Here is an 18,115-nt window from a genome sequence, read left to right as displayed (position 1 = left end):
CTGCTACACCTCTTTAACTGAATGGAACTGATGCTAAAACTGGTCTGGCTGTTGTGACTGAAATATCCAACCTAGAACAGACCAGAAACTTGTCAGAATCATTTCTGACTGTCTTGACCGTATCCTCAGCAGCTGACATGTCTCAGTGTGATTGTCTTGACTAGGAGTAGAAGTGAAAAAAGAAGAAAAATGCCCAGTTCTAGAAATAAATGAAACCCAAGATATTCGCAGATCCCCTTGTGAGATGCAGGCACAGCAGGTCTGCACAGGGAGTGAGGAAAAAGAATGACATTGCTGCTTGATGGAATAGAGTTTTTTCTTTTTCTGAAAAAAAAAAAAGGGAGGAAAAAGACCCACCCACTACCAACAGAGAAAGTATCCAATCTTGTTTGTGGGTGTTCTCTGAAAATCTCTGTGGCACAGTTAAAATGTGGTCTGCAAGCACAGTTCTGAGGGCAGCCACAACGAACTCTTATCCTTGATTACAGGAGCTGACACCAGAGCCCTGTGCTGTACGTGTCAGCTCTGACAAGAATCTTAATATAGCACAGGCTGTCTAAAATGATAAAAAAATTTCTCACTGGAAGCTGCTTTTTAAAAGAACAGTTCCCTAATGGGAAACACTTATTTTCTGCTTCTCACAGTCCCAGTAGCTATTGGGGGTGTGTGTTTAAAGTGCCCAAGCGGGTTCATGGAGGGGAAGATACACTTCTAAATAAGAAACTGATACTGGTAATATGTGCTGTCTGCTCTGTCACAGTGAAATCTGGATTGGAGTTGTTAAATTGTTCCTTGCATTGCTGTGTGTTCTGCTTGCACATGAGATTCCTGTCTTAAAAATCACTGGGTGCTGTGGCTCTTGACTCTGCTAAACCTTCCTATTGCTTTGGGGTCTCACCTGATCTGGGAATTGTGTGTCTGTGTGTGTATGTATATGTGGATAAATTGTGTGTTCTGATTTAAAATACGTGAGTTTGTTTTCCTGGGAGTGGAGAATTTGGTTATTACAGATCTGCTGATTGAAAAGTAATGCTGAGAATATACAGAAGAGCATATATTGTCTTAATTATCTGTTGCAGATGATCAAGATAGTAAGACTGATTCTGTTGTATCTCCTGCCAAAAAGCAAGAACCTGTGCTGCTCCACCAGGAGATAAAGCAAGAAAATGTGTCAGGGAAGAAGAAGGTCTCTGCAAAGAAGCAGAAAGTTGATAATGGTAAGAATTTAGTCTGTGACATTGCTCAGATAAACCTGACTGTTAAACCTTTTTGTCATCCATGCTTTAGTTTCTTTTCCTTTGGAAAAGGCACTCATAGAATAGTAACTCTTGATTTGAAAAAGCAGGAATTCCAGGTAGGAAAGATTGCTGAGCCTGAGATCCTATTAAATTTTATAAAATCTGGTACCACTGAGCACAGGATAATGAATGTTGTGAACCTTTCTGAGCTCTCTTGGATGCAAACATCCACCCTTGAATGAGGAGTAATGTGCAGACTTAGAGTATGAGCTGAGCAGGCTCTAGGTTGCTCTGAGCAAAGCATGTCTGGAGCTGCTGCAGTCATCTGCCCCAAACGAGACTGCAGCTTTTTCAGCCACTTGCTTTGACCACATTCCTCTCTTATTGTCCTTTTGTTGGCTGGCTCCTGCTCCAACATAAACTGTTCATCTTTGCTGTCAAGGCCTTCACTGTTCGTCATCCCTTGTTCTCTGCCAAGATGCTGCTTCTTGTGTCCTCTTGGCTCACTGTGCCTCTGTGTGTATGTGTGTGTGTGTGTGTGTCTTTCTCGTTTGTTTTTTTTTTTTCATTTTTACAATGAGTGCTGTTGTGTCTGGCTTTTGAACACAGTGTGACCATGAAGTTCTCTGAGGCCACCTTGTTAGATTCTCAAGACTCTTCTCTGCTGGGGCAGCTATAAAGTTGGAAGCTCCTGGAGGAGAGGGACACTGTTGCCCACTGTTCCCTTTATACTTCGGTCAGGTTTTCAGGGTGCAGATCTGTGCCCTGTTCAGTCCAGGATGGAGTTCCAAGCCCTGTGGGGTTCCTGTATAACTGAAAAACTCCTAAATGATTCCTGGAAAAAGCCTACTGGTGGGGAACTCAGGATGAGATCACCTTTTAAGGATGTTCTTGTGCTTTTCCTGATGGAAATGGGTGCATTGCACTTTTTTAGGGGCCACAAACTTGTCTGTACACGGCAGTAAATGTCAGTACCAGCTCAGCCAGTAGCAAAGCTGAGCTGTCAGTGCTACAGGGCAATAGCTCATGCAGTATTTGAATGCAAACTGTTTTTATTTTCAAGCCACCTCTCCAAAATGGCAGAGTAAAAATGAGCTGTGCTGGACACCAGGATTAGCCAAGACATGACTGTGGGGATTTCATACTGAAAAAAGTCTCATTGATATTGAAAGTAGGGGAAGTTAATTAGGAGAGGAAGGGAAAATACGAGGAGAACAAGAGGAATAGCTGGTGGTTGTTTCTGCTAGAGGAGAGCTCTCCTCTCTTCTGAGCTTGCAGTGTACCTGCAGGTGTTTGCTGGCTGCTTGAGTGGAGAGACACCAGGTGACACAAAAAGGTCCATCTGGTCTATTCTCCTCTTTTACAGCAGCCAGAATTTAAGAGTGTTTTATAACTGGCTCTCTGGCAGCCAGGAGTGCATGCTTGTTTTGCACTGGTGCCCAAAACCCTGCATCCCACCCAGTTGCTCCTCTCTCTGTGCTGCTGCCTGGCATCTGTTGTCCATCAGCCCTGCAGTCTGGGCTGGCTGGGGCTGTGATTTGCCTGCTGGGCCGTGCACAGCCCCTGGCATCCTGCAGGCAGTGTGGAGCAGGAGCTGGGCAAGCAGCAGCCACAGCTCTGGCTGTGCCTCTTGCCCCAGGTCTGTCACTGCTGCTCTCTCCTCGCCTGCTTTTGTCTCTGCTGAAGAGCTCTGTGGACAGAGGCTGCTCCTCACCACGATGATCCAGTGGGGTGGGAGTGGAGACCTGGGGTTTTGCAGGACCCTTGGGTACCTTTCTGCATGTTAATGATGCCTAAAGCTTGCTCTGACAGATAAGAGCTCTTCATTAAATGCAGTGGAGTCTGCATGCAAAATAAGCTCGGTTGCTGCCCCTGCTGCATGTTCTGCCTAAGTGGTTGAGTTCACAGGTGATGTAATCCATGAAAATGCTGGCAGTGAAGTACCAGCTTTTAACAGAATAAGGACAAAAGGCTTTACTCATGTTTTGGGGATGCTGAATGATTTTCTGCACAGCTACAAGTAAAATCATCTCATTGATGCAACTTTCTTACTAAAGTAAAATGAAAGTCAAATGTAAAGGTCCTTCTCTTCTTGTTAAAATGCTAAAAGACAGCTTTGGAAGTAGAAATTTAATTGAAGCTATTAAATTACTATACATTAGAGACCTTGATTAGATGGACTTACCTGAAGAGCTTTAATGAGTTAAACTGTGAAGGATAATAGAAATGGAGAGTATAAATAACTGTTGAGGTTAGAGATTCTTTCCTTCAACTCTCAATATGTTAGGCACCTTTTCTATAAGCGTTGGTATCAATTATTACAAAGCTTTAACCCATCATGTGGACTTATGATTACAGTTTTGGTGGATGAACCTCTTATTCAAGCAACTACTTATATTCCTTTGATGGATAATTCTGACTCAGGCACTTTGGAAAAGCGTGAGCCGGCTGAAGTTGTAAAACACAACGTGAATGAGGGCATCCAGAAGAGCAGTGGCAAGAAAATGAAGAATGAAACAGATAAAGGTAAGAAACTGATTAATTCAGTCTGTTTTTGGCATAGCCTGCTTTCAAACTTCAACAGGGAAGATGTGTGGGGAGGGGGATCCTCTCTGATGTAATGTGAGGAAGGGATTTGAGGAAAACATTTGTGGCTGCAGGATCTCTTCATGTGAGTGTGCTCATTTCTGCCTCGTCTTTGGCACTGTGGAAAGGGCTCTGTGCCATCTGAATCCTTTCAGCTCTGACTGGGCTTTTGTGTCCCCAGTGAGCAAAGGGGTGACCACAGAGACCACACAGATGCAGCAAGGGAGTTGACAGTGGTGAGTTCAGACATTGCTCACAGGGATGGACTCCAAACCCAGGGCGTTCAGCACGAGCTCTTGGAGTCTGCTGGAGGCTGGAAGGGCAGCCTGCATGCTCTAGGGCTGTTCATGGAGCTATCCGAGGCTGACCCAGTGCAATACAGAGTGACCTGAAACAGACTGGCAGTGGAGAGAGTCTGGCAATTTCCAGGGAGGCTGTGAATTTTCCCTTCAGTGCAGTTGGAATTGGTGAGGACAGGGAAACTTCCTTCATACTCTCCCACAAATGCCTGGAGTGATTAATGAGCATTGTGTTCCACTCTGAAGCTTTAAATAGGCCTCTGACCATCTCAAAGCCTGACAAACTTACTGAGCCATGAGGTGAGACCTCAAATTTGTGAGCAGCCACAGAAAAGCCAGGCAGCTGAACAGTGACACCCAGCTCAGGTTTGGGCAGAAGATTCTTCAGCATTGTCTTGTCACTCTCACTTCACTCTTTGGAATCTCTATTTTTGGTCTTCTAAAATGCCTCCTCAAAAGCTTCCTGGCAGCTCTTTACTGGATTCCCACGTTCTTGAGGCTCCTCCTGTGCCTGTGGCTCGGTGGCTGCACGTTACTGTCCTGCAGCATCAAAACCCTCACGTGCACCCGTCCCTTCTCATTTCCTTGGCACACGGTGACCTTCTCCATGAACTCCTAATTCTCCTGTGTCAGCTGGGATTTGCCCTCCCAATATAGAACTCTTGCCCAGCTCTAATTGTAAGCTCCTTGCCTGCAAGGGGAAGGTCTCTGTGCCTTCAGGGAGCACAGGGCTGGGGCTGGTCCTGGCCCAGCTGTGATCAGTTCTGGCTCACCGGGCTGTGGTCTCAGGATTTTGGCATATTCCTGGTAACAGCATCACTGGTGATGTCAGTGCAGCACTGATGTCAGCTGAAGTGAAGACTAAGTTGGATTTAGAATTGGGAGAGAGTGTGCTAGAATTCCTCAGCAGTCCCTCCTCATGCTCTGTCATCCGGTGATTTTATGCCTGATAATTTCTTTCAGGGCACAGTGTCACTGCTGCTTCTTTGTTCTTCATTTATTTCTCAGACAGATCTTTGTGTTTGATGTGTAACTTGATTTCAGGGGCATGTTTAGCACCTGTGGTGAGAAACCCAGACCTATCTTCAGGATCTATGGGACAAATTCTGACCTAGCATCACTTCTAAGCTTGTGGTTTTTTTAATTCTTCCCATCCCTTCACATACTTTTGGGCACTGCTGAATATTTGATAGGGATATGGGGTGCTTGGTCTTGTGCTCCTGTTTCCTGGAGTCAGAGGGCCACCTAATGACCTGTCTATGAGCAGCCTGTTTGTGAGCAGTGTTTTTTGTCAAGAGAATAGTTCAGTTGAATTGTCTTCCCTTGTGTGTATCTTTTTAAACACTTGGTCAGCAATTAAGAGGGATCTTAGTGATTTATCTTCCTACTGCTGAACTCCTCTTGCAGCAGTTCCCTCAATCTAAATTTGGAAGTTAATCTTTTTGTCTTCCATATATTGTAATCAAAAATGTGCCAGTTTTTAAATTAATTAACTTGTCATGTGCATATTGCTTGTGCAGCCAGGCTGTCCTCCAAATTGAGAGCTCAGTTTAAATTACTGTCATGATACACTGGAAAGGACTCTTCAATTTTTCACATTTATGCTATTTTTTCTCCTCCAAAATCTGTGTTTTGCTTTGTCTTCTTGCTAGCAACACTATAAACGTTACCAACTGTGCAAACAAAGTGGTGGGATTTTCTCTTTTCCCAAAACTATCAGCTGGCAGATTGTTATCGGGTTTAAATTGGAGAAATGTTGTTTTTGCTGAATGTTCATGACCTCTTGCTTCTTGGCATTTCAGACTGGAATTAAATATAATGCATAATGATACCCCATCACATGCTGTTTCAAGGCAAAATAAATAATTCTGTATGGAGTCCAAAGTAAATAAATCCTCCCTTCTGTGTTGCAGAGAATGCTGAAGTAAAATTCAAGGATTTTGTAACATCCATGAAGAATATGATCTTCTCTGAAGACGAGGCCCGTTGTGTAGTGGAGGTGTTAAAGGAAAAATCCGGTGCAATTCATGATTTCTTGCAAAAGGTGAATGATTGTGGAGTGTGGGGGGAAGACAAAACTTTAATTAAACAAACAGAAATTGAAGAGGTGCTGTTAGATGAGCTCTGTCAGCCTTCTCTTGTGATCTGTCTTTGGAAGACTCTCTCCAGCTGCTCTGTGCTTGCCTTGCATGCAGGAATGAGCTGTCAGATGCCTTTGTGCTGCCATCTGCTAAGCCAGGGGTGGCTCTGGCCACTTGGAAAGAGCAGGCATGGCCATGGAGAACAAGGAATAAAGCAGGAATGCTGCTGCTGCCTCGTGTGCTGGCACAGGGAAGGATGGCTGGTGACTTTTTGGGAGTGATCTTTCCCAAATGTGTAAATAGGATGAGCTATGGGAGGAATTCAGAACAAGCTGCTGTGGCACTGGGTCAGCTAATTCTGTACAATGTAGTTTGACTTCTTTGGATATTTTTCATAGGATTGTAGGGCAGTTCAGGATTGGAAGGGACCTCAAGGGGTTTGGAGTCCACACTCCTACTTGAAGCAGGATCAGCTCAGCCCACACTGCTCAGGCCTTTATCCAGTCTGGGTATCTTGAAGCCTTCAGGAAATGGCTGCAAAACCCCTCTGGGCAACCTGTGCCAGTGCTTGGCACTTCTTTTTAATTCTTGTAGTCAAGACAGAAGAGAATGGTGTCCACCAATGTTTAATCAGTACAGAATCCCACAATCCTTGGGGTTGGAAGGAAGCTCTGGAGGCCACCCAGTCCAAGCCCCTGGCCAAGGCAGGGCCCCCTGGAGCAGGTGACACAGGAATGTGTCCAGGTGGATTTGGAATGTCTCCAGAGAGGGAAGCTCCACCCTGGGCAGCTGTTCCAGGTCTCTGCCATCCTCCAGGGGAAGCAGCTCTTCCTCATGTTGAGGTGAAACTTGTGTTTTGGTTTGTGGCCATTGCTCCTCATCCTGTTGCTGGGCACACACCTACTCCTCCCTGCCATGACTCACTGTGGGTGTCGCTTTGTGCTTGTCACATCCTGCATGTCACACTTGAACTCTTGCAGTCCTGTGTTCCTCCACAAACACGGTACCAGAGCAGAAATGCAGAACTGGCCACGTGTCAGTCCACTTAATGCAATATATCAGCAGAACAGCACAGTTTGGGCTGTGCAGTCCAGCTGCCTGTTCAGAACAGATCCAACACTGAATTCTCAGCCAGTTGCTCAGGGATTTGTCCAGTAGCATCTTGAAAACCTCCAAGGACAAAACTCAGTAGTGCTATCCTTGGAATGGTGTTGCCTGTTTGAGCAGCCACCCTGCTTGCTGTGGTGTTTTTTTGTTTTTTTTTTTTCTTTCTTTTTAAAGGAAGGTTTGGTGTTAAAGCTGAATCTTCAGGATGAAAAAGAGTTCCTGTGTTTGTATTAAGAAAAAGGAGGTTTCTGTAGGTGGAATTGTGAATTGTGTTCTCTCTATAGCTCATGCAAGTCACTGACAGTGTGTTTGTACTGCAGGCATGCACATTATCACTAAAGGAGAATTTCCAAACAAATTCAGGGTCCATTTATGGGGCTGATACTTCTTTCCTTCTTGAGTTATCAGACTTCAATGAGTGAAGTTCAAGTGGTCCAGCCTCCTCCTCACAGCAGCACCAGCTCTGTGGTCAGCACAGGCTGCTCAGGGCTTGAAACCTTCAAGGGCAACCATCACACTTCACTGAGTCAAATCTGAACACAAACACAGAATTTGTGCTCTTTATTGCATTTATTTCATTTGTAGGACCAATGTGCAAGTAGCAGGACCATGGGGATTGTTCCTCTAGGTCTATTCCCTGGAGTATCTCTGAAACTTTGTGTCATTGTGCCAGCAGAAATGTAATTGCAGCAGCTAGAGGCTCTCCTGGGAAGTGGAAGGAGACGCCAGATCAGTGTTTCCTTTTCCCTTTGTGGTGAGATATTTCAAGCAATTACATTTTTTAGATAATACCTGCTCTAGGAGTGGGCTGGACCAGCTCATCTTGGACGTCCTTCCAACCACAGTTATTGACTGATGAGCATCTCTGCATCTTTTCCCATTATTTCTCTTAATGGCTGTTCTTTATTTTCTCCAGCTCTCTTCCAATGGGAAGTACTTTAAGAGCCCATTTACCCTCTTAATTGGTTTCCATGCTTCGAAAATGCATTTCTTTGCCTGGTGAAATGGGATCCATTAGCAGCAGAACTGGGTACCGGTGGTGCCACGTGCACTGTGCAGATGGAAAATTTGGGGGCAGGAGGGGCTGTTTCCTCCCCTCAGGTTTGCTCTGCTGCCTTTTAGTGTGCTGTGCCACTACTTGTGGTTATTTTTATGTCATCCTGCTGCAGACCAGCAAGGCTGAGACAGCTGCAGCTCTGCACCAGCTCCAGGACAAGGAGAAGATGCTCTCAGCGATGAAGGAGGAGGCAGCTGTTGCAAAGGAGCAGTGCAAGCAGCTCTCCCAGGTAAATATTGAGGTGTTCATGGGTATAGAGAGGAGCAGGGGTTTGTAGGACTAGCAGGCAGCAAATGCTGATTTACTGAGCTGAGTATAAGCCAAAAGGTGGAGTATTTTTACTGAAAAAGCTACGTTTGGTTTTACAATGTATTTATGCAGTTATTTTCCAGTAGTTTTTCCAAGGAGTTCATTTACTAAGACTTGCAAGCTGAGCCTGTTTTTCTTTTCAAATGGTTACTTTAAAAGCACTTCCTTCAGCACTCTGAGACTGTTCTGTGAATGCTAATATTAAATGTCTTTCCTGCATCACAGTTTTAATTTGGTCCATATTGTTGCATTCACATGCCTGTGTGCTTCTAGGCACAACAATCATTGGTTTTCCTCAAAAAGGAAGATACAGAAAGTACAGACTGCCTGCTTAGCCCCTGGAGGCACAGCTCTGATTGCTTTGGACTTAGAGGGATGCTGATGCATCACTGTCAAAACTAGTTGATGAAAATTTACTTTTTTATGAATGTTTCAGAGGAAAACAGTTAAAGTAGACCAAATAATGAGGCAGGTACAGACTGAATTTTGGAGTCTTGGGAGACAGATTTGTGTGTTTTGGCAGGTCTGGAAGCACATGAGCATTAGACTTGGGAAGGCCACGTTGTGGGACATAATTTGGGCACAGAAAGCTGGGTAGCCAAAGGTGGGAGCAGAGTGGCCAGAGGATGCAGGAGTTGGGAGCCTTAGGAGATGAGAAGAAGGAAATGGGATATTGTGTGAGCTTCTGGCAGGGCACAGGTGTTTACAAGTGGGATCAAGAGGTTTGGGATAATCAGTGTGTAATATAGGGAAAAGGGGCTTGTGATGTGTTTGGAGGGGAAAAAAAGAAACTGGCTCAGGACTGCAGAATCAGATTGGTGAGAGGGATCTGCTGCTGAAGGAGCAGAGGGAATGGATGGAGGAATCTTGAGTGTGGGAAATGCAGATGTGGTTGGGGAAAAACATCTGCAAGGTGGTGCTTGTAAGGAGGGGCAGGAGCTATAGAGAGGTAGGAGTCATCAAGGGGTTTTCCCATCTGAATTGGGGAAGGGAAAAGCTGGGAGAAAATGGATAAAAGCAAAGTTGCTGCAATGCTGAAGTATCAGGATAAACAAGGGATAAAGCTCAGCTTGACTGATAAAAGCTCTTATCTTCCAGTTAATGTGTTTCTCTGAAAGCACTGTCAAATCTAAAGGTGCTTTAAGGTGCAGAAGGATTCCTGCAGGGATCTTGATAAAGATAATACCTGGAGGAGATAAAGGAGAGCAAAAGCTGAGTACCTCAAGACTCAGAGGTATTTGGCAAAACACAAACTAGGGAAAAGTTCATCTTCCCAGGATCTCTGCCCTGACAGGGTAGCTGGGTTACTGAGAACTGCAGGTGAAAGGTGGGATTGGTGTAGGGACAGAGAAGGCTGCAGTGTGTCCTGGTGCCCTTCTTTTAATTGCATCTTAATTAAAAAAAACACGGAGAAAGATTTGTTTCAAGCTGTCTGTATTGTATTTGCAGAAGTGGCTGAAAACTTGGAGTTTGATCTACAAGGCAGAATAGCTTTTATTTAAACTAAAAGGTGAAAAATACTGTAATTACTCCAAAGAGATGGAGTGTATTCAGGCTAATAATTTAGAGCACTTAAATTGTGTCAGGGCTCCCTGGCAGTGTTGGGAGCTGTGTGGCTGGAAACACCTGAAGCTCTGGTGGTACAAATTCCTATTTGTGTGATGGGAGCTGCTGAAAGCTGCACTTAATGATTTTGCTTACTACAGCAAGTGCATTTATATTGCAGAGGAGCAGCTCTGTGGATTTCTTAGGTGTCTGAGTTGAATTACTGGCTAATAAAAGATTAAAAAGCAATGTGTATTTTCATCTGAAAGCTATAATATGGCATCATGCTGGTGGGATTCAAGGGTTCTGTGGCCTTTGTAGTGCACTAATAGCCCATCTCCTGTGGCAAAGCTGTTGGCTTTGCAACCTGCTACAAAGCAATTATTTTACTCTGAAGTGCTCTATTCTGCCATGGTGCTTTACCTGTATTCTTCAGATTTGCTCAACTTGGGATGAAAAATCTATGACTTGTCCTCTGTGATATCCCTGGTTTTAGTTGTTAGAACTCTGTGATTTGTCCAGACTTGATAAAAATAAGACTCCCATCTCTTCTGAGACAATGCAAGATCAGTGTTTAAACTGACAAACTGTTTAATAAACGTGAGATTTATGACGACGTGGGATCAGGGTAAGGTTTAGGCACTTTGGTCTGATTCTGCAAATTTGCTGAACAACGATTTGACACTGACTTCAGCTGGATGCACACTTGGTGTATTTTTAGTTACCCTAGAGACTCTTAGCCTTTAGGAAGCAGCAGTGGGTGACTCGTTTGCCTTCTGCTGCCATCCCCACGCCAGGAGCTGGTTGCAGAGAAGGAGAGGAATGGTTTGCTCACGGCCAAGATGCGCGAGCGCATCAACGCGCTGGAGAAGGAGCACGGAACCTTCCAGAGCAAAATACACGTCAGCTACCAGGAGTCTCAGCAGATGAAGATGAAGGTAAATGCTTTGCCAAAACTCCTGGGGTTGATACTCTGCACAAGCAGATGGGTGCTGAGGAATCACTGCAAAACTTCATGGCAGCTTCCTGATTTAAAAGGAGTTCTCACGAGTGATTTTTGTGGTGTGTAAAGCCCCGTGCTGGTCCCTGATCTGGTTACTTTTGCTTCCTGGTGTTCTGCTGAAATGTTATTCAATTAGAGGGAGAAGTCTAATTGAAATACTCAGCTTAAGGGAGCCACTAATGCTGATGATCATTTACCAGCAGATAAATATCTCTAAGATTGTAGTACAGAGTGACAACATAGCATAATACACATGAAATATCATTGCCTGAGGGAGTGCTTTGCTGGAAATATTTGAAGAGCGGCTGCCTGAATTTTTTAAGACCCTTGTTACTTTCTGTTTTAGTTGCTTTATGGAGTGACCTTAGAAGGGTTTGTTTCATCAGATTAAAAAGTTTAACTTAAATATTTCTGAGGAAAATGGCCCATCTTATGCTTAGATTTCATTTTAACCATTCTTTCCTATATGAATGGCACAGCAATCAAGCCCAACATGTGAACTTTCCAACTTCAAGATTGTATCTTCTGTCTTGGCCCTTTGCAGAGTGGCATCTCTGCAGTTTTGGAGCAAAGTTCCTTGAAACCTGTGTAAATAACTGGACAGGGAGAGGATTTTGCTGCTGTCTGGAGAAGGGGAAGGACACCTGGGAGACTTTAGCAAGTGCTGCAGTCCCAGGCTGAGCTGGAGAAAGGAAATGCAAAAGATCCAGTGCTCTGGTCCTGCTCCCTCTGCTGATGTGCTCCAGCATGGCAGAGGAGCTGAAAATGGTCACAGCTTCCAGTTGGGTGGGGTTTGTGCCCCTGCTTCTCTTGGGATCTTGTTGGTATTAAAAAACAAAACAGGCAAGGAAAAGAACCCCCCAATAAATGCCCAAGGCCCAGCTTGTTGTGTTTGTTGGGGCAGAACTGGAGGTGCCTGCTCTACACGGGACTGCTCCCTGCTGCTGGGTTGGTACACAAACATTTATTTGGATTTTCTAACGTAGAAATGCTCACTGATGAATCATCCACTTGATGAAACTGGGTTTTGGAATGGTGTCAGCCATATCTGCAAACTGGCACTGATAAAGGAGGAGTGTTGTGTGTGCTCGAGGATTTTCAGAGCAGACTTTTGGGCTCCAAGACCAGCTCTGCTGTGTCTGCATATGCAGAGTTCCATTTTTTCCTCTTTGAATCTTGTCTTTTGATTTTGTTCACACTGTTCTGAACCTTGGGTTATCAGGGCTTCTTTCTACCTCAGCTTTGGAACCTTGCTGAAAATCAGAATATTAGATGAGGACTAATAGATGAGGACTAAGCTTTTTCCAGTTTGCATGCTGTGATCTGTTTATTATTAGTTATTTGTTACTTTTCCTGGTTTGTTGAAAGGACCAGCAAATAAGAATTATCTAATGATAATATTTATTTTATTTCCCTTTGGAAAAGTAATATATTGGTATCCAGTTATTGATAGATATCTCAGGTTCTGTAGCTGAGCAATTGATATTCTGAGTAACACTTAAGTAGTCTTTTAAGCAATAAAAAAGGTTGCCTTGATAAATAGATTGATGCACTGTTATAAAGGGAAACCTTTGCTTTGATTTGAGCACGAGGGTCTCAGTAGCACAGTTTAATTTAAGAATTGGTGTGTGAGGAAGGAACAGAACTACTCCCCCTCCCCCAAAAATCCACTTCGTTTTATTTACTGAAACTGTTGTGATACCTTACTACTTCTACAAGCTGGGTTGGTTTTTTTTTTGTTTGTTTTTATTGCTCCTTAGCTTAATCTTTTACGGAATTGATCTTTGTTTCCCCATCAGTTCCAGCAGCTCCGGGAGCAGATGGAGGCAGAAATAAGCCACCTGAAGCAGGAAAATGGTATCCTGAGAGATGCTGTCAGCACTTCCACCAATCAAATGGAGAGCAAGTATGTTGGCAGCTATTTGGAGCTCTGTGTGTTTTTGAGCCTCCCCTGAAGAGTTGTTCTGGCTTCTGCTTCTTTTGTTTCCAAGTCCTTGGCTATCTCTGGATTAGTGCTTAAGCTGGGAACACAAATATTTTGGGCTGGACAGGTAGCTGGGGGTGTTTGCATTGAGTCAGAGCTTCCAGAACAAATAATTACCTTTTTTCAACTTGAAGCCCGAGCTTTTAGGTTGTGGTGCTGAGGCTTTAAGAGGAAGACGTGCAGGTTTTTGGCAGGGTGTGTATCCTTCCCCTGGGGCTTTAGGAGAGGTGCTGGTTGTGGCCTCTTGGGAGAACAGCAGCTCTAGAATGACAATATCAATACCCTGCAGTTACTGATACTGCTGGGATGGCACTTGGATTTATCTGCTGGTGGTGCAGATATTTGGAGAAACAAAAATTGTCTTTTGTGGGTTATGGCTTGGGCTTGAGTTATGGCAGGGAAGATTTTGTGCATTGTGCAGGTAAAGGCTGAGCACCCTGGTTAAGGTGTGTAGAAGACAAAACTGACACAATATCCTCTCTCAGATATTTGTTACTGAATGTCAAGTGCTCAGAGAAGGGTGAACCCTCATTTTAGGTGTCCTTTTAAATGAAGCATCATTTTCTTTCAGACAGTTATCCTGAAAAAGCTTTAATTCAAGCAAACTTGAGGTAAAAATGAAATGCTCTTTCACTTGCTGAGGCACAAAAGAGGAGCCTCTTAAAATTCTTCCCTTGGGCTGAACAAATGCATCTTCTCTCCCAGCTGAGAAAGTGCATCAGATACCTCCAGAAGTTAATAGTCAGGTCAAGGCCAGGAGGCAACAAATAGTCTGAAGAAATGTGTGCAGTTAGTAGTCCAGGAGGAATAGTCCTGAGCAAACCTGAGATCAATAATCCTTCATGGGAAGAGGAAAAAAATGCGAATTTTGATGCGAGACCTTTCCTTATGCTGAGCCTCTTTAGTGTACATCAGCCTGCCCAAATCTTGCCAGTCGGCTTGCAGACCTCTTCAAGCAGCTGATGCTTGTGACTTTTGTTCCTTTTTTAGTTCCTTTTGTTTTGTTTGCTGACCTTTCGTTCCTGACCCTGCCTTGTAGCTCCTGGGTTGTGCTGATGACCAGGAGTGATGATTTTTCTTCTATGGCCAGGAGTACCTAACCCTCATCCCTTTCCTAGGATAAAACAATTTTAGAGGGGGGGAAAACACCCCAAACCCACCTTGTACATCCCTTTGCTTGCAAATACAGGACTTGGAGTTGACATTTGAGTGGCAAACCCGTGTGGAAAATGTTTTATTTCCAGGCAGTCGGCCGAGCTGAACAAACTGCGCCAGGACTACGCGAGGCTGATGAACGAGCTGGGGGAGAAGAGCAGCAAACTGCAGCAAGAGGAGCTCCAGAAGAAGAATGCAGAGCAGGCAGTGGCTCAGCTCAAGGTGCCTGGGGTTTTCTCTGCCTGTCAGCTTGTGCTCAGGGTTTTATCTGAGCGTGTGGGAATTGCTTTAGCTGCTTGTTTCAGATGGGCTCAGCCAGCCTAGGGGTTTGTTTAATGTTTTTATTCAGTGCGCTGGGGTTTGAGTGATTACAGACCTCCCTGTGAAGTGAAACTTACCTTCCAGGTAAATAATCTTTTCAACATCACCAGTTAAGCTTTTTTTTACTTGGCTTTCTGTGTGAGTACAATTCCAACAGGAGTTGATACTTCAGAGCCATTCATCCAGATGGCAGTGTCCTTGTGTTTGGTTGTGTTGGTTTTTATTTGAAGTTACATGCTTTTGCTTAAATGTATGCTTAATTTTAAAAATAAATATACTTCTTAAAGAGTTAAAATGTAAGTGGACGGGTTTCTGGATGAATCTCTTTTTGTTTCTTTGGAAGAAAAAGTCTTTTGCTTTTTTTAAGAAGAGAAAGTGCTTTCAGGTGAGAGTGTTAATCCAGAGCTCATGATTTCTTTAATATTTGCAATTAAATCTTACATACCAGAAGTTCTCCCTGCCTTTTACCCTGGCAGGTGGAGAATTGGTATCTGGAGTTGAGATGTTTTAATTACTGAATGCAGATTTATGTGATGCTTGGCTGGTCTGGCTTCTGGTGTTAATTCTGAACTATCAGGGCAAAGATGCTACATTTTCATATTACAGAAACCATTCTGTTAAGAGCCTATAATGAAATCCTGTTCACAATTTGCCTTTCAAATTAATAGGCTAAACTAGTCTAGGAGGAGGATTACAGAGCACTCTGTCTCTCTGATGTGCCCTAATGGAAGCAAGAAACAATTTCACTTTATTGCCATATGTTTTGGGAGTAGCACAGAGGAGATGCACTCTGAATGCTTCAAAAATAAATTAAAGGTTAGACTACTTCTCATCAACTCTTTCTTCAATGTGAAGGTCCAGCAGCAGGAAGCTGAGAGAAGATGGGAAGAAATCCAGGCTTATCTCAGGAAAAGAACAGCAGAACATGAAGCAGCACAGCAAGGCACGTATCACAGAATTGCCAAATAATGCTTACTGCAGTGAACTGGCTGTTGCTATTTGTAAATAAAGGGCATTATTGAGTAAAAGTCTTGAATAAAACTCAGGTGAAGTCAACCCTACTTCAGCACCCTGGGGAAAGTGTTTTGGGATCCCAGGTAGTCTGGATGCTGATGGGGGAGCTGAACCTTGTTGGGGTGAGGCTCCTAGTCAGCCTCCCTGTTCACAATGAAAATTATTTCCCCCAAAGTTAAATATTGACTTCTGAATTAAAATCCTGACATTTCTGCTACAGATGTGCAGAATAAGCTTGTGGCCAAAGACAATGAAATCCAGAGCTTGCACAGTAAACTTACTGATACAATGGTGTCAAAACAGCAGCTGGAGCAGAGGATGCTGCAGTTATTGGAGGCTGAGCAAAAGAGAGCTACTGAGGAGGACTCCATGCAAATGCAAGTGCAGGTAGTATTCCTCAGGTGTTTTAAGGGCTTGGGTTTTTTTCTTTCAGTTTGTTTCTGTGGAAACACAGAAATATCCCTGAAATGCTGCTTTAGTAGAGCTTTCCCACTGAATGAAGGATGGAAAAGCTTTGCTTATGAAGTGAGACCTTGTGTGTGGTGCTTTGAGGAGGTGTGGGGTCACCTCACACGTGAGAAGCACTTGGGGCAAGTCAGGAAAAGGTGCTGAGCCCATTTCCCGAGCTGTGAAATGCTCCCTGCTCTGGGGAACACCCTGGGAGAGCAGCCATGAACTTTGGATGTTTGTGTGATCTCCCTCCTCCTGGCAGCAGGTGGTGAGAGGCAGTGTGGACACGACTCTTGAGGGCTTCAGGGAAACCAAATGGATGATGGTGGAGCAGGGAATGTTTTTCCTTGGTACAGAACAAATTCTGGTGCTTCCACTCCAACTGGTTGGTTGTAGTGGGGAGAAAAAAAGCCAGCATCTTTTGTAAAGTGTCTGACATGTAAATGCTGAACTGTTCTTACTAACATAATCATGGCTAAAAGCTAATCCTAGCAAAATTGGAGTAGCTGCAGATCTCAGCTTGCTTTTCTTTCTGTGCTCTCTTACAAGGAGCTGATAGAGCAGAATGATGCTTTGAATGCTCAGCTTCAGAAGTTTCATTCACAAATGGCAGCCCAGGTACAGCATGTTCTCTGACTTCCTTTTGTAGTCATGACTTGTGAACTCTCATTAAAAGTAAGAGTTTTTGTAGCTGGGTATGAGATGTAATGCTGAAAGCAGAGACTCGTTAGCATCCTCTTTCCTAATGTTCCTTAAACTGTTTTAAAACTTCAAGCTTCTTTTTTTTTGGATGGGAAAAATCCACTTATTTCTTCCCATAATGGCTTTCATTTATAACTAAGGGGTATAGTACCTTTTTCAATGTTTTTTTTTTCCTGTAGCTTTGCATGCCTACAATTCTGTTCTTTGGTTCTTTTGGTCTTTCTGCAGTCCTCCTGTGAAACCACCTGATTGTGCTTTTTCCCTTGAGGTAGCTCCTGTATCAAGCTGTCTGTTCATTTTAGTGCTGATTTCTGTGCAGAAGCAAAAAAAAAATCACACCAAACCCCCACCAAACCTGCACAATGCCTTTCTCAGTTATTTTATCTTTAAAATTTTGGTTTGACTAGTTTATTTGAGACATTATTTCTGTTGTAAACACTGAGTAAAGCCTCAAGATCACTGGAGTTGCCTCCATGTAGAGGAAAGTCACAGAAATCAGCTCAGAAAGGCTTTGGGGGCACAAGTGGAGGCTGTTCCTATGCAGTTGGGTGCTGCCTTCTTTTAATCATGGATGTGCTTGATGGAATTTGATTAAATTCGACATCAGGCCGAAAATCTGGCTTTGCTTGAAGTGCTTTAATCCATTGGGTAGGGAGAGTAGTGAGGGAAGAGCCACTCTAGATTTATAGCATCTTCATGGCCTGCTCCTCTCATCCCTTCAAGGGCTTCAGAAATAAATTCCTAGGGAAATTTTACTTTTTAACTCTGAGTTACCCAGGGAGGGTGCTGGAGGTGTGTGCTTTCCCCAGGTAGCTTCAACTGGCCATGAAAATTCAGGGATGTTTTTCCACCGTGGACAGTGGGTATGAAAATAACACTTTGGAGAAGTGAGTTGGAGCTGTCTCCTGCTCTGGATATCAGGGGTGATGAAACTCTTTTAGTTGTTAAGAGAGGCTGGAATTGTGAACGTGGAAGTTCTGTCACAGTCTGCAGAGGTCCCTTGGGGGTTTCAGAACCAGTGTGGTGTGTCTCTCTTGCCCTGTTGTGTGTGACAGCTTAAGGACAGGCTTTTTCCAGAGGGAAAATGCCACTTGCTGATTTTCTGGTGCTGTTAGTGTGCAGGTTTTTTTGGGTTTTTTTGTTTATTTTTTTTTTTTTAATGTGAGTGTTTGCCAGCAGAATATCCCATCAAGCCCTTAGTTCCTGGGAGAGAGATGCTGCTGAGCCTCATGGCTTGTTTGAATCTAGTAAAGGGCAAATAATA

General features: G+C 43.9%; 1 protein-coding gene across 17 annotated transcripts in view; it reads left to right on the top strand.

Moving 5' to 3' along the window:
- KTN1 (kinectin 1) overlaps nt 1-18,115 on the top strand; it is a 74,703-nt gene that overhangs the window by 23,658 nt on the left and 32,930 nt on the right. For 13 of the 17 annotated variants that reach the window (XM_088166385.1, XM_088166380.1, XM_088166381.1 and 10 more), the window contains exons 3-12: nt 1,080-1,217; nt 3,597-3,764; nt 6,037-6,167; nt 8,481-8,597; nt 11,020-11,160; nt 13,025-13,131; nt 14,454-14,586; nt 15,541-15,628; nt 15,920-16,086; nt 16,699-16,767. In XM_088166385.1, coding sequence (XP_088022511.1) covers nt 1,080-1,217; nt 3,597-3,764; nt 6,037-6,167; nt 8,481-8,597; nt 11,020-11,160; nt 13,025-13,131; nt 14,454-14,586; nt 15,541-15,628; nt 15,920-16,086; nt 16,699-16,767 — 1,259 coding nt within the window. The remainder of the gene's footprint in view (nt 1-1,079; nt 1,218-3,596; nt 3,765-6,036; nt 6,168-8,480; nt 8,598-11,019; nt 11,161-13,024; nt 13,132-14,453; nt 14,587-15,540; nt 15,629-15,919; nt 16,087-16,698; nt 16,768-18,115) is intronic. The other 4 variants (XM_014871431.2, XM_014871427.2, XM_088166387.1 and 1 more) reach the window with 2 other exon arrangements.

The sequence above is a fragment of the Sturnus vulgaris genome, chromosome 6 (assembly GCF_052056855.1).
Source record: "Sturnus vulgaris isolate bStuVul1 chromosome 6, bStuVul1.hap1, whole genome shotgun sequence".
NCBI lineage: Eukaryota > Metazoa > Chordata > Aves > Passeriformes > Sturnidae > Sturnus > Sturnus vulgaris.
This window is presented reverse-complemented; position numbering and strand designations above follow the sequence as displayed.